At 39.1% G+C, this 12,923-nt stretch overlaps 1 protein-coding gene across 1 annotated transcript in view; it reads right to left on the bottom strand.

Moving 5' to 3' along the window:
- The window catches only part of celsr3 (cadherin, EGF LAG seven-pass G-type receptor 3), a 119,831-nt gene that overhangs the window by 65,645 nt on the left and 41,263 nt on the right, over window positions 1-12,923 (bottom strand). Inside the window, 1 exon segment of the mRNA XM_085144974.1 lies at window positions 3,284-3,506. Within this exon segment, the coding sequence (XP_085001100.1) occupies window positions 3,284-3,506 (223 nt within the window).

Raw genomic sequence — 12,923 nt, 5'->3', positions numbered from 1 at the left:
TTAAGTTGTTGAAGAAATATATTCTTCTACTGTTTCCTATTTTGTTGAGTTAAAATGATCATATCTGCATTTTATTTTCTTGGTTTAAATTCCAATAGAAATCATTCCTGCACTATAGAATTGTAAGGAAATAAGAGCATCTTATCGCCGTTCTGGTGAATCTGAGGACGCTGGCATTGTCTAAAATAAACCCAGGGTTTCTGGTTAGCAAATATGTGCCTTCTTTGTATGGATTTGCTGTCGCTCCGACTGCACTGTGCCAAAATATCTAGTATGCATATCTAATCTATCCGTGCCACCAGAAATAGCTAAAATAAAAATAAAAATAAAAATTGTAACCTGAGCTTTGATAGAGTAACTGGAGATAATGTGTGGAGTCAGCCAAGCGGAGACACAGAGGAGCCGAAGGAGTAAATAAATGCAAAGAAGCATGCTTTATATGTTCAGCAGGTCTGTTTTTGTCAGTGTTATTGCTGTTTGTGAAATTCATTACGTGCCGCCAAGAACTGCATTAAACAAATTAATATGATGTGACTTATTCCCAAAAGCAATAACCTACAAGATGGAATATCATGTGTTTATGATCATTTTTATTCCTTAAACTCGGTTATCTTAGCAGTCAATTTCAAGCAGAGCTGAAGAAAAGAAAACAAACACTGACATGCACACACTCTCTCTCATGCAACTGCCTTTCAAATGTATTAAAAACTTGAGCTCAAGTCATGGCAGTGGTTTCGTATTCATAGAGAGCAGAGTCATATTGTCGCTTATGCTTTCATATGCAGTTAGATCTATAGAAACCTAAAAAAGGCATCTTGTGGAGGGAAGTCTATTTTGCCCTCAATTAACACATGAAACAGGAGCTTAAATTTAAAACATGTTTATCTATTTTCATAATAATTTGTCTTCCATATAGTTATATCCCCCCTATAATGTACATAAAAGATGGACGTAGCCAATGTGATGTCACACATTAGCTTGTTAGTCTTTCCCTTGAAGCTTCAGGATTAGCATGTAGGAAGCTGCCATATTATTCACATGGAGCCAAAAGTAAACATATTTGGATGGCAGTATGAAGCCGTAAGTTCTCAGCTAATGCAAACATGAGACCAGATGGCAACCACCAAGTAATTATTTCCCCACCAGTTGTGAATGGTTACTGCTATTTAGTAACATGTAAATAAAATACTGGAATTTTCTTCATGAAAACTGGAGCACAGACCTCTAGCACTGTGGTACCACTGCGCACAAAGCAAACCATGCTATTTATTTGAATTTAATTCCATTTAAAATGTTACTACACCCAATGATTTAAGAATTATTACAGTTTAACAAAAACTAATAAAAGACCATTCTAAATTTTTTAAAAAAATCATCAAGGGGGAATTTAACTAGAAACCAAAGCTGCTTTTTGTACCAAGTTTTAAAGTTCTCAGACTCCAGTGGCGACTCAAGGAACTGCAGTTTTTTTTGGCACTTTGCTGGCTTCATTTTTCAGTCTTGCTGCTTGGTGCTGCCATAAAGTAGAACTACACACTAAGAACAAAACTCACAGATCTGACTGGGTTTGAACAAATGTGAAAGCATGGTGCTGAAAAAGACCACACATTATCTGTTCAAAGAAATCAATGCTTTTCTCAAGAAGTCCTTGATTAAAATTACTAAAAGAAAATGGAAGATTAACTCCTTTCTATACACAGATTTTTCCACCCAGCGTGGGACTCTTTTAAACCAACAACAACACACAGAGAAATGTTAACACGATACCTGCTAAATGCTCATAAAGCAAGCTTCTCTTAAAAAAAAGAAAACATGCCCTTCATGCTTCATTCCTTAACTTAACTAATGGTGACCACAAATCAACAGAAGAAACCACATGTAGTGCTTTTATGCACCAATAATGCTCATTTAGCAAGCAATACAGTGACCGCAATGTCTCACGGCAACTACTCCATGGTAGCCACATCAGCTTAGCAACAACCCCATGGGCAACATCACCCTAGCAACTATCATTAGACGACATCACCCATGGCAACCATCCATCCCATAACCCTGCCTGACCACTCTTAAGCACCACTTCAATTCTCTTGGGGGCTTTGTATGTCTAGAGGCAAGCAGCAACTGAAAAATGATTTTGGATGGGTAAAAGGAGTCACTGACCTCTGCCACAACATTAGCATTACATATATGCTCAGGCAGAAAGTGTTAACTCAAATAAAAACGTGCTGTGAGTGAGCCAAGCAAAACGGAAAGTATTGCACAAATTCTCTTGTAGGTAAAGTCAGTGCCGAGGTTTAATTTACAATCTTAGTAAATAAAAAAATTATGATGAAAATAACTTGTGTAGAAATGCTGAGATTCTTGAAATCTTGGCCAAAATCTTGCGGCAAATGTGCCCCATACACATTTGTACACGCATGATTAAAAGAATGTACACAGTCTGTGACTGGTAAGGTAAAACATGCCAGGACATCATGTGGCTCCACACTGTGGTGGACTACACGTCAGCCTACCCTAACAAGCAAAAGATTACTGGTTTAACCTAAGGAGGAGACACAAATCTCTTGGGGGTTGTGTGAGGAAAGGTATCTATTGTAAAAACCAAACATGCAGTTACCCACTGTGATGACTCACGATGAGGGAGCAGCTGAAAGTTGTGTTTACATATCAGGACATATTAAAAAAATATTCTGGTCCTAACCAGGGCTCGAATATAACCTCACATGAACAAAACCCAATTCATCAGCCCTGTACCATCATGCTTGACAGGTGGTGTTTGTTCTGATATGCTGTGCTAACATGAGCTGCTTACTTAACATTTTACCTTCTCATTCATACATAGTCACTTCTTCCCCAATAGCCCCACTGACTAAGAAGCATGTTTTTTTCTGAGTTGGTAATTTAATATTAAAAAGAAGCGTTCCAACCATAAAGTCATCTCCTTTCAGAGCTTTTGCAGCAGGATGGTCAGATGGAAGATAAGAACATAGAAGAGAAAGAAAGACAGCAAAGCAAAGCAGATGGGATTAAATGGAGAAGCAATGCTTTTAAAGAAGCAAAGTAGAGGGAGGATACAGGGAAGCCATAAATAAAAGGATCACTCTCCAAGATGGAGATGATATAGTTTTAAAAAACAGCTTAAAGAAAAGTGGAGACACTATAAGAGGGAATCAGAGAGTGATCCATCCTGCTATATCTGATGGAAGCTGAAAGAAGAGACAAAAAAATAATAGAGAAGAAGACAGGAAAGGAAATGACAGAATGTTTACTCAAGTCTACTCACGTTAATGAGATGGAGAGGTGAAATCTCTGTCTGAGCCCCCGGAACATGACAAAGGACTTGGGCGGGAAGGACCGGGCGGTGACGGTGCAGTACGGTCGCTCATAGGCTCCTGCCGGGCACTCACATCGGAAACCCCCACCCGAAAGCTCCCGGCACGTCCCTCCATTACGACACACACCTGGCATACACCTGCCCTGCCGGTGGTCAAACTCACAACGATCACCTGAAACAGAAAAACCCCCACAATGTTAGTGTTAGCCAACCAAAGCGACCATAAAAGCCGTAAATCTCTCAGTAGTTAATCTAACTTTCGCTCAAAGTTTCTGTATATATGCAGAAACACCAATGCAACAGATTCTGATAAAAATAAACATTCTTGGTATTTATGAACATTTCCACCATTGTTTTCTGCACCAATTTAAAAGGCTAACATCAAATAAACAAATAAATAAATAAATTCCCACCAGTATCCTGGCACTTTTGCCATTTCAAAGCTTGTTTCACAGGCAATTAATATTCACAGGATCTGACCTCACTGCTCCCATTGGCAGGTCTGTCAAAACACACAGGTGCTGTGCAACAAAACATTGTTCAGAGCAGCAGAGCACAACTGAAAAATCCACTAAACCTCCAGTGCAACAAATCCCTGATTAAAGTTGAAATAAAACACTGTCTTGATTTAAATAATTTACCGATCTGAGCATGGTGGGGATAATGAGCGGGAAATATGAGCCACGGTTTAAGTTTTTCTCAACATGCTGTAAGTATTACAGCAATATTTTGTGTGAATACATCTTGTTTTATTCTCCCACAGTAAAATCAAAAATGCACTTCCTGTTCATTTATACTAAGCTGTTTTCTGTTTTCAGTTTACTCCCTTGCTTTACTCCCTCATGGTTTAAGTGAGAAAATGTTCAAAATTACTCATACAGACTGCACATAAAACACAAACTTTCAGATAGTTTTATAATTTATGCATAGTCAGTGTGTTACAGTGAAGTTAGAGTCTGAGTTTGATTAAAGAGATTTGCTTCATAGTGCTGTATCATCACTTTTTAATGCATTCGCTGGAGACAGGGTGGGCTGTGTTTGTCTCATCAATGTTGACAGGTAGCTGTAATATTATCGGAAAAGCAGGAGAGTTTCTAGCAACACTACTTTTTTTCTTTTTAAATCACCAATATTTTGACCTGACCTTTTAGAATTTGGGGGCTAAGCACTAAAGTAACAATGTCTTATATTCAATCTAACTGCAAAAGAGGCTGAAACTTATGGTGAGACATGCGCAAACTCTCTACAACCCTGTAATGCCAACCATCAAAAATAAATTGCACAATGCATTTTTAGGCAATAAACTGCTCAAATGTAGCAATAAACACCTCAGTTTAAAAACAAATGTCTGGCAATCATTAGGGTTAAATAGGCAGATTTGGCACATGCTCGTAAACACAAATATCTACTCAGCAACTCAACGCATTTATGCATGTAGACTTGGTCAGTATGGAACAGAATATGTGTAATTTTCCAGCACCTTGTTGAGTCTATGCCATGAAGAATAATGGCAGTTCTGAAGGCAAAAGGAGATCCAACCCAGTCTTGGCAAAGTGTACCTAATAAAGTGGCTGGTAAGTGTATATCATTATGAATAATCAAAATAAATATTTCAGTGAGACCAGGGTGTGATTGGCCGAGGGAAATGCTCTTCCCACTCCTCCCACTCTGGTCTGCATGTTCCTGCCTCTGCTAAAAAAAATTTTACCCCCGCTGGGGAGGGAAGAGTGCTGTAACACATTAGTGTGCCAAGTCATTTCAGATATTTATTGACTCTCAAGGTCTGAAAGTCTGCTGGTGAACTCAGGAAAAACTTTTTTTTTTCTATTTTTTTCCCATAAATTGCCTCCTGAGTAAGAAAATACTGGGCCTAATATACAGTAGAAACAACAATGATGCATAACAACAACATCACTGTACTGCAGCTAAACTTTACTGCTCTTCAGCATAAAATTACAACTTTAACTTTTTTACTAAAGCAGCTAACAAGAGGCCTTGTGGTTAATGGTATCACACTTTTGCATTACATTAGCTCAAACGTGTGGTGTATTCCTCTGGCTATCACGGGGTCCAGCATGTTAAGTATGAGCCTGGTTAGGACTACTGCAGTGACTGCACAGAGGTAGTAGTGCAATAATAGGGTAAAATGATTGCAAACTGGCATTTTTAGTCAGCGCCTGTGGATATACCAAAATACTGTCTGAGAAGACGACTTCTCTTCCCACAGCCTCCAGAAGCCTGACTGAATTTTTCCATCACAGCAATCATCCAAAGCACACTGCCAAAGTCACACAAGAGTTTCTTAAGGAAGAAAAAAATATTACCTGTCTAAGTATGTAACCTGACTTGAATACAAAAGAAACATTAGGGATATTATAAGAATAAAGGCAAAGAAACTGAAATAAAAAAGGTTTCTGAAGAATGAGTTTAGAAAAAGTAAATTACATGAGGTTCCTGTTTTAGGAACCCTCAGATTTTAATTCTGCAAAGGAGCACAGGCAATAATAAATACTTAAAGGGCATAAAATTTAAATTAGGATAACGTTGTACATTAAGCTCTGATCATCATCATATATGATAGACAGTGAAATGAATCAGAGAAACGTAGCTTTCACGCTCACCGCTGCTGGTTTGCGCAGGTTCATTACCCTCAGCACAGGACTTATATATATGTCGCCTGAGAAATGTCTCCCTACAGGTGGTACAATGAGGCTCATGAAAATTACCTTTCCTGTAAAGCAACAGGTCTTTTTCCCATGTTAAACGTTTAAGTGGCAGTGGCAGATTTCCTTTCCTATCAAGCATTCAACCGCATTCAAGCGCTTTCAATGTAAATTATTCCCTGATTAGCCAATGGGAACGGCAGGGTGCTGATTCCTGAGAAGCAGTAGTAAGAGTAACTGTTGCGCAGGAACTAACATTTACCATCACTCAAACAAACACAAACTGCATGTATTTTTTTTTTAAAACAACAAAATTACAGCTGCAAGATTTCACCTGTCAACAATAAGACTGTATAACATTTGGAATTTATGATAGAAAAGGGGGTTGAGGAGGGTGGGGGGGATTTGCTGAATAACAAAAACAACATGAGCAAATCTGCAGACGAGAATAAACAGATTTGGCTGCCAGTCAAAGAAGCTCCAGTCTAGAGTGTCTCAAGAGGCATAAACACCCACACAGCACACACACACACACAGACACACACACAGAGGCACATATTCAGTCAACCACATAAAAAGGTATGAAGGAATACGCTCTCTCTTTCATGGTTTTCACCTTTCCTGGAGCATATTTGGACACACACATTGTCTGACATTTAGCAGCTACACACAAAAAACACCCACACCCAGTGGCCTCCACATCACCAGAGCAGACAGGGTTTGAAACTAGCCTTAAGATAGATGGCTCCTTGAGGACCAACTTTAGAACCTGGGGATGGCTTCAAACACACACACACACACACACACACACACACACACACACACACACACACACACACACACACACACACACAACCCCAGGAAGATACCAAATAAACAAAACGCATAACCAAACATATAAATAATAAATTCAATTCATTATTTTTAACACATAAACACACACACTCAATTTCATGTCCTTTCTTCGATTCTCTTTTTCTCTGTGTCACACGTACACACGAACACACACACACACAAACATGCAAACACACATGGATCATTGCTCCTGCCCTCGAGCCTGTCGGGTTTTATCGTGTTACTGTCTCTGTTGGCACTATGTTTGCACTGCTTTTAGTTTGTGCCAGCATACCCACTGGCAGACTTCTCACATCTTAACATTATTGCACACACACAACTAAAAAAACAACAACAATAAATCATGCGTGTGTAAGTCAATAAACATCCTCACCTTTCAGCAGATACAAATAATATCTGACACACATCACGCACAAACACACAGGAATTTGAGGGTGAGTCATGACCACACACACAAATGCACTGCCAGTCAGAGACACAAAGACAGAAGCTATAAAAGTACGAGCAGTCAGACTCGATACACACTGATACTGACTACGTGTGACGCACACCACATAAACTGAAAGGAACAGTGATTAAGCATTTTAATCTCGCAAAAGAATTAGTGATATAATTTGCTAAATATGTCACCTCTCCCCTGCCATTAGTCCTTTCCTCCACCTCTCCAGCATCCACCTGTCCTCCACTGCATGCTCTTTTTCGCCTTGACTTCAAATCCAAACGATAACTTCCCTATCAGTCATTTTAACATCTTTTTCATTTCATCCAACCCGTTTTCCCACAACACCTTCCCCCATGTGCCACCAGGCAGCTGATATCTGCTGGTTTTGGCTGACAAACGTACTCTCTCACACACTATCAAATCAGCCTGAGGATGGACACACACACACATACACACACACACACACACACACACACACACACACACAGTGAGATGCCCAGTCAAACACCCAGCCCATCTAACAACAGCCCAAGGACATTCAAATTATCACGTGTCTGTCCTTGTTTAAGCTTCTCTCATCCTCTCTCCGATTTCACGCGAAACGTATACTTCAATGTAAGCGCACACAACAGGGAACCAATTAAACTGAGACACCCCACAGACACACAACACAACACACACTCACTAACGCAGCACCACTTCCCTGCTTTTGTGTGTTGCACCCACTCACCCGTACAGACCCTCTCATTAATATTAAAATAAATAAATAGACATTAATGCTCATGAATTATGCAGGCAGTGAGACTTACAGACACCTGCAAACACACACACACAACACAGGCACATGCTGATTCGTTATGCACACCGAGCTGACTAACTGAAAGTAAAAGTGACGGAAGACTGACGAGAAAATAAAAACAACCTTTGGATACATTTTTACAGTACCAAAAATAACACACACACACACACACATACTGGAATTACAAGAAGTAAAGCAGAGCAGATGTGATCTCAGACTGACTCAACAATGGTCTTTTGACCACGCACGCACGCACACACACAGACACACACACACACACACACACACACACACACACACAAAAGGCAGGACAGAGAGTTTGTAATTCCTCATTTGGCTCTGCGTTTTAACTCACACAAAGACAGAAAGGTCAAGCGATTGCTAAAAACGTGGGTGTCCGATAGCAAGATAGCACTTAAAATTCCCCACAAACACTTTGCGAACATGGACAGATGGTTTTTAACGAGCAGACAAGAATGGAAATGCACACGCCCACACAAATAAGACACTGCTACCTTAATACATACACCCAGCCAAACAAAGAATCACACACAGACAAAACTCAGCATCATGAAAATATCCCACTACTAAAAAGTAACAAGTGCATTTTCTTGCTTTGTTATTTACATTTTAAGAAGGTAATACACGCCAACCCGCTGCAGCTGCACCGAGCAGGGATGCAACTCTTTCTTCTTCTTCTTTTTTAAATTAATAACATGACAAGAAAACAGAGGTCAAAGTGAAAGCTTGGAAATTACATGTACAATGAAATGAATCAGAGAAACGCAGCAAATCTTCATATTTTAGAAGTTAGAATCACAGGGACGGGTTTTAATAGGATCCTTTTGCACAATTTGTAATTTCACTTTTGATAGTTAGGCCCATTTTTCTATTTTATCTTCTAAATAGCCGCACTTTTTTACATCTTATTGTATTTTTTAAAAGTCTATTTCTGCCATTTACTCACAAACAAACCAGCTCAAAACAATTCAGAGAAAAAAATATTCAAGTCTGAAAACTTCTGTCTGAGCTTCCACGCTCCCTTTGTTGTTTGAGACCGAGCACTATTTTCAATCACCTCATTGTTTCCTCCCCTCCCTGCATCCTCTCCTCGCCCTTTGTTTCTTCCTTCCTTTTTCTAACTTCCACCTTATATCTCTATATATAAAACGCCCCACGCTTTGCTCTTCCTTTCTCCTTCCTCCCTTCATCTTGTACCATCTTCTTTTTTTCCTCTCTCTCCCCCCCCCCCCCCCCCCCCATGCCAGGCTTAATGCATTCACACCACCCCTTCATTCATTCAGATGTTTTATTCATCAAAGCCAGTATTCTTCAACCACCGCCGGCATCTTAGTTCGCTCCGCCCAATCGCCCACCCCATAACCCTCCTCCTCCACCTCAACACATGGTGCATCCCTCGAGACTAGCGCACTCCCAGTTGTCCCCCCCTTCTTCTTCCTCTTGTATCACCTCTATAGGTCTTGCTTGTGCTCCTTTATTTTTGGTGTTCAGTTACCTATAGTGTACAACCCAAATATATGATCCAATTTGTGATGTTTTGCATGAATCTGATATTAAACAGCGATAGCTTCCATTAAGCTGATACTCTTTATGAATTATCTTACAAGCTGTATTCTAAATAATAACTCAATAGGGATGGATTCTTAGAAAAAAAAAAACTTTTTCATGTATAAGAAGTAATGGATTTTATCATGATGTGTTTACTTGGAATAAACTGACAAAAGGTCATGTAGCTGTCATGAGAAAAAAAAAGCAAACAACACCACATATAGAAAGCTTTGCACTGCACAGAGACACAAAACTGAAAGACTATTATTACAGTTTTAAACTTGATAAAAAGGGGCCAAACCTAATAGGCAAGCCAGGACTCACTGATGGAAGTACGGGCTCCAGCCTATATTACCGAGCGTATTATTTTTCAGTTTCCACCCTTATTTGTGGGGTCCGAAAGAGGAAATTCTAAAATCTTTTTCTTTATTAGGTTCATTTATATCACAAGAAATGAAACCATTTTTAAAAAAACAACTCATATGGCAAAAAGAAAGGCTGTAGGTTAAAGCTACAGCTTAAAAAAAATCAATAAGTCAATAGCTGTCAATAGACGCTGCTGAGACCTTAAACTGGAAATCAAAGCTTGGATGGGAATCAGGATGACATCATCAGGTGACTTCAGCCCGCTGATAGTCCATCATTCTTCCAAGATGTGTCATCTAAAGGAACGCCTTTATCATAACATCTTATTTGTTCGATTATTCACCGCATGTCATGCAGCTCGAGATTTGTTTGTATGATATCGCTGCAGCGTGTGCCTCTGCTGAGAAGAGTGCTCCACCAATTTAACACTGCAGGCTCACAATAGATGAGGGAGATATTGTCCGCTTCTTAGGAAAAGAAAAGAAAAATCGGTCCCTATATTACCCAGAATTCAACTCCACCAGCTGCACTTCTAATGTAGCCTCGAGCCGTTAGCCTCAAGCTGAGATGAAAATCAGTCTTCTGCGCTCATTTCTTGAACTTAACTCCACACACACTGATTTTTGGGCTGGATTTCGTCCTCAGCCCTTCAAAAAAACCAGCCATTCAACACATTTGGTTTGATTTGTGAAAACATTTTGTTTGTTCCTTACTTAACAACTTCGATTTGCACTTTTTATACTTCCTCCCTCTCCCATATTTTCTCTCCTCCTCTTCAGTCTCTAAATTTCTCCGTTTTCCTTTGTTCAGGCACTTTTTTTCTTCATGCTTTTGTATTTCTCTTCCTCTGCCCTATATTGTTTATTCATTTACTTGGTATTGACTTATTTCTGTTTCTTGTGAGCTGTATTTCCCTCCCATACACATGTATTCCCTCTCAAAGCTTTTTTTTAAACAAAATTTTAACTCTTGAGCATTTGTCCTCTTTTGTTTGCTCCCCCTCTTTCCTTCACGTGTTTGGTCTTTTTCAGTGTTCCCATTTCAACTTTCATCTGCTGCCATCTCTGTCACAACTCTCTCTTGCCCCTCTGTTTCTTCCTTTTTCATGAGATCAGATGACGGACATTGATAACAATCACTTCCCACATTGATTTTTGATTCTCTTTAACCTTCTCTCTTCAGCCTCTAGGCTTTTCTTGCTTATTCTTCTGTTCGCCCTCTTTTTCATTTTCTGTTCCTCCATTTTATTGCGCCATACATAATTTCTACGACTCTGTACCCCCTCGTCCTTATCTGAATGAGTTTAAATAACTATCAAAATATCACTGTGTAAACAGAAACTGTAACTTTTGTTACGAGTGCCGCACATTAGATGAGTTATTTTATGAATTAATGTAGTAGTTATTACGGATGCATAGAGTGATTTTGACTGCTTTGTGTAACATCAGTTTTTTTAGTCCTTATTTCTATGATCCACTTTTAAAACACTTTCAGAAAGCTAAAGCTAAGAGAGTAATTACTAAAAAACAAATAGATAATTAATGTATTCAAATCCATCCATCCATTCTTTGCTGCTTATCCTTTTCATGGTCACAGGGGGGCTGGAGCCTATTCCAGCTGTCTTAGGGTTAGAGGCAGGGTACACCCTGGACAGGTCGCTAGTCTGTCACAGGGCTAACACACAGACACAGACAACCATTCACACAGGCAATTCAGATTTTTCAATTGACCTATCCCCACTAACTGCATGTCTTTGGACTGTGGGAGGAAGCCAGAGTACCCGGAACGAAGCCACACGTGGAAAACATGCAAACTCCACACAGAAAGACCCCGGCCTGATCGTGGAATTGAGCTCAGGACCTTCTTGCTGTGAGGCAACAGTGCTAACCACCAAAGTTATATATTTCCGAACATAAATAAATGTAGTACTGTAAAGTAGAACTTGAACAATTATGTTTATTTTCCTCTTTTTTATAGGTGCACTTCTATAGTAGGTGTTAAATGAAACAATCAAATTGTGAACTGCAGACTTTCAACATGAATTCTTTGGTTTTAACATGGTATTGTATTAACAGTTTAAGAATTACAGTCATTTCTATATACAAACACCAATTTCCAGGGCTCAAAAGCAACTGGACAAATGATCACAATTTTTAATATAACAACTATTTGTGTATTAAAGTAAATGTTATAGCTGCAGCTATATTTTGAATTGTTTTAGGCACTTTATTTTGTGAGGTAAAGAACCAGCAAAAATATAAGATTTATACAAGATTAAATTTAGCTTTAAACGAAATCAGTTTTATGTAGTGAAGTAGAAAATGATCAGTGTACCTAATGGTGAGACTGGTTCATTAAACCACATAATTGCTTCTAGACTTTTGCATGGACCACTGAAGTGAAGGTCTGTGATGTAAAGAAACTGATGGTACAAACAGATCAGGCAACAAACTCAGAGGATCCTAAAAATACCAGCGCTATACACACTCGCTTTACAGAGTAAGCAAACGCCCGAATCACCAAACATGATTTTGAATTACAGCTGTCAACCATGCATTTATGGCATTTATGGGTACATGAAGAAATCACAACTATTTATATACATGTATAAAACCAGAGAGGAACCAAGATATGTGAACTTCCTCCTCTTACCTCCTGCTCCCCAACTTATCTTCCTAAAACTAATTTAGCCTCCTTTTCCCTTCCTCTCACACTGTTTAATGCATTTAGCCTAGTCGACTCCACATATCACATCCCCTGCAAAGTGTTTTTTTCCCCATTTAATGCACATATTTCCATTACACCTACTCTATTATGTTATGTATTTATATGTTTCTATTTCCTTTATTTCCTCCCGTGCTATCTGTGCTCTTTCCTGAAACCAACTGGTCTTAT

The sequence above is a fragment of the Neolamprologus multifasciatus genome, chromosome 20 (genome assembly GCF_963576455.1).
Source record: "Neolamprologus multifasciatus chromosome 20, fNeoMul1.2, whole genome shotgun sequence".
NCBI classification, from domain to species: Eukaryota; Metazoa; Chordata; class Actinopteri; order Cichliformes; family Cichlidae; genus Neolamprologus; species Neolamprologus multifasciatus.
The sequence above is the reverse complement of the archived record's forward strand: the minus strand, read 5'-3'. Positions and strand labels throughout refer to the sequence as shown.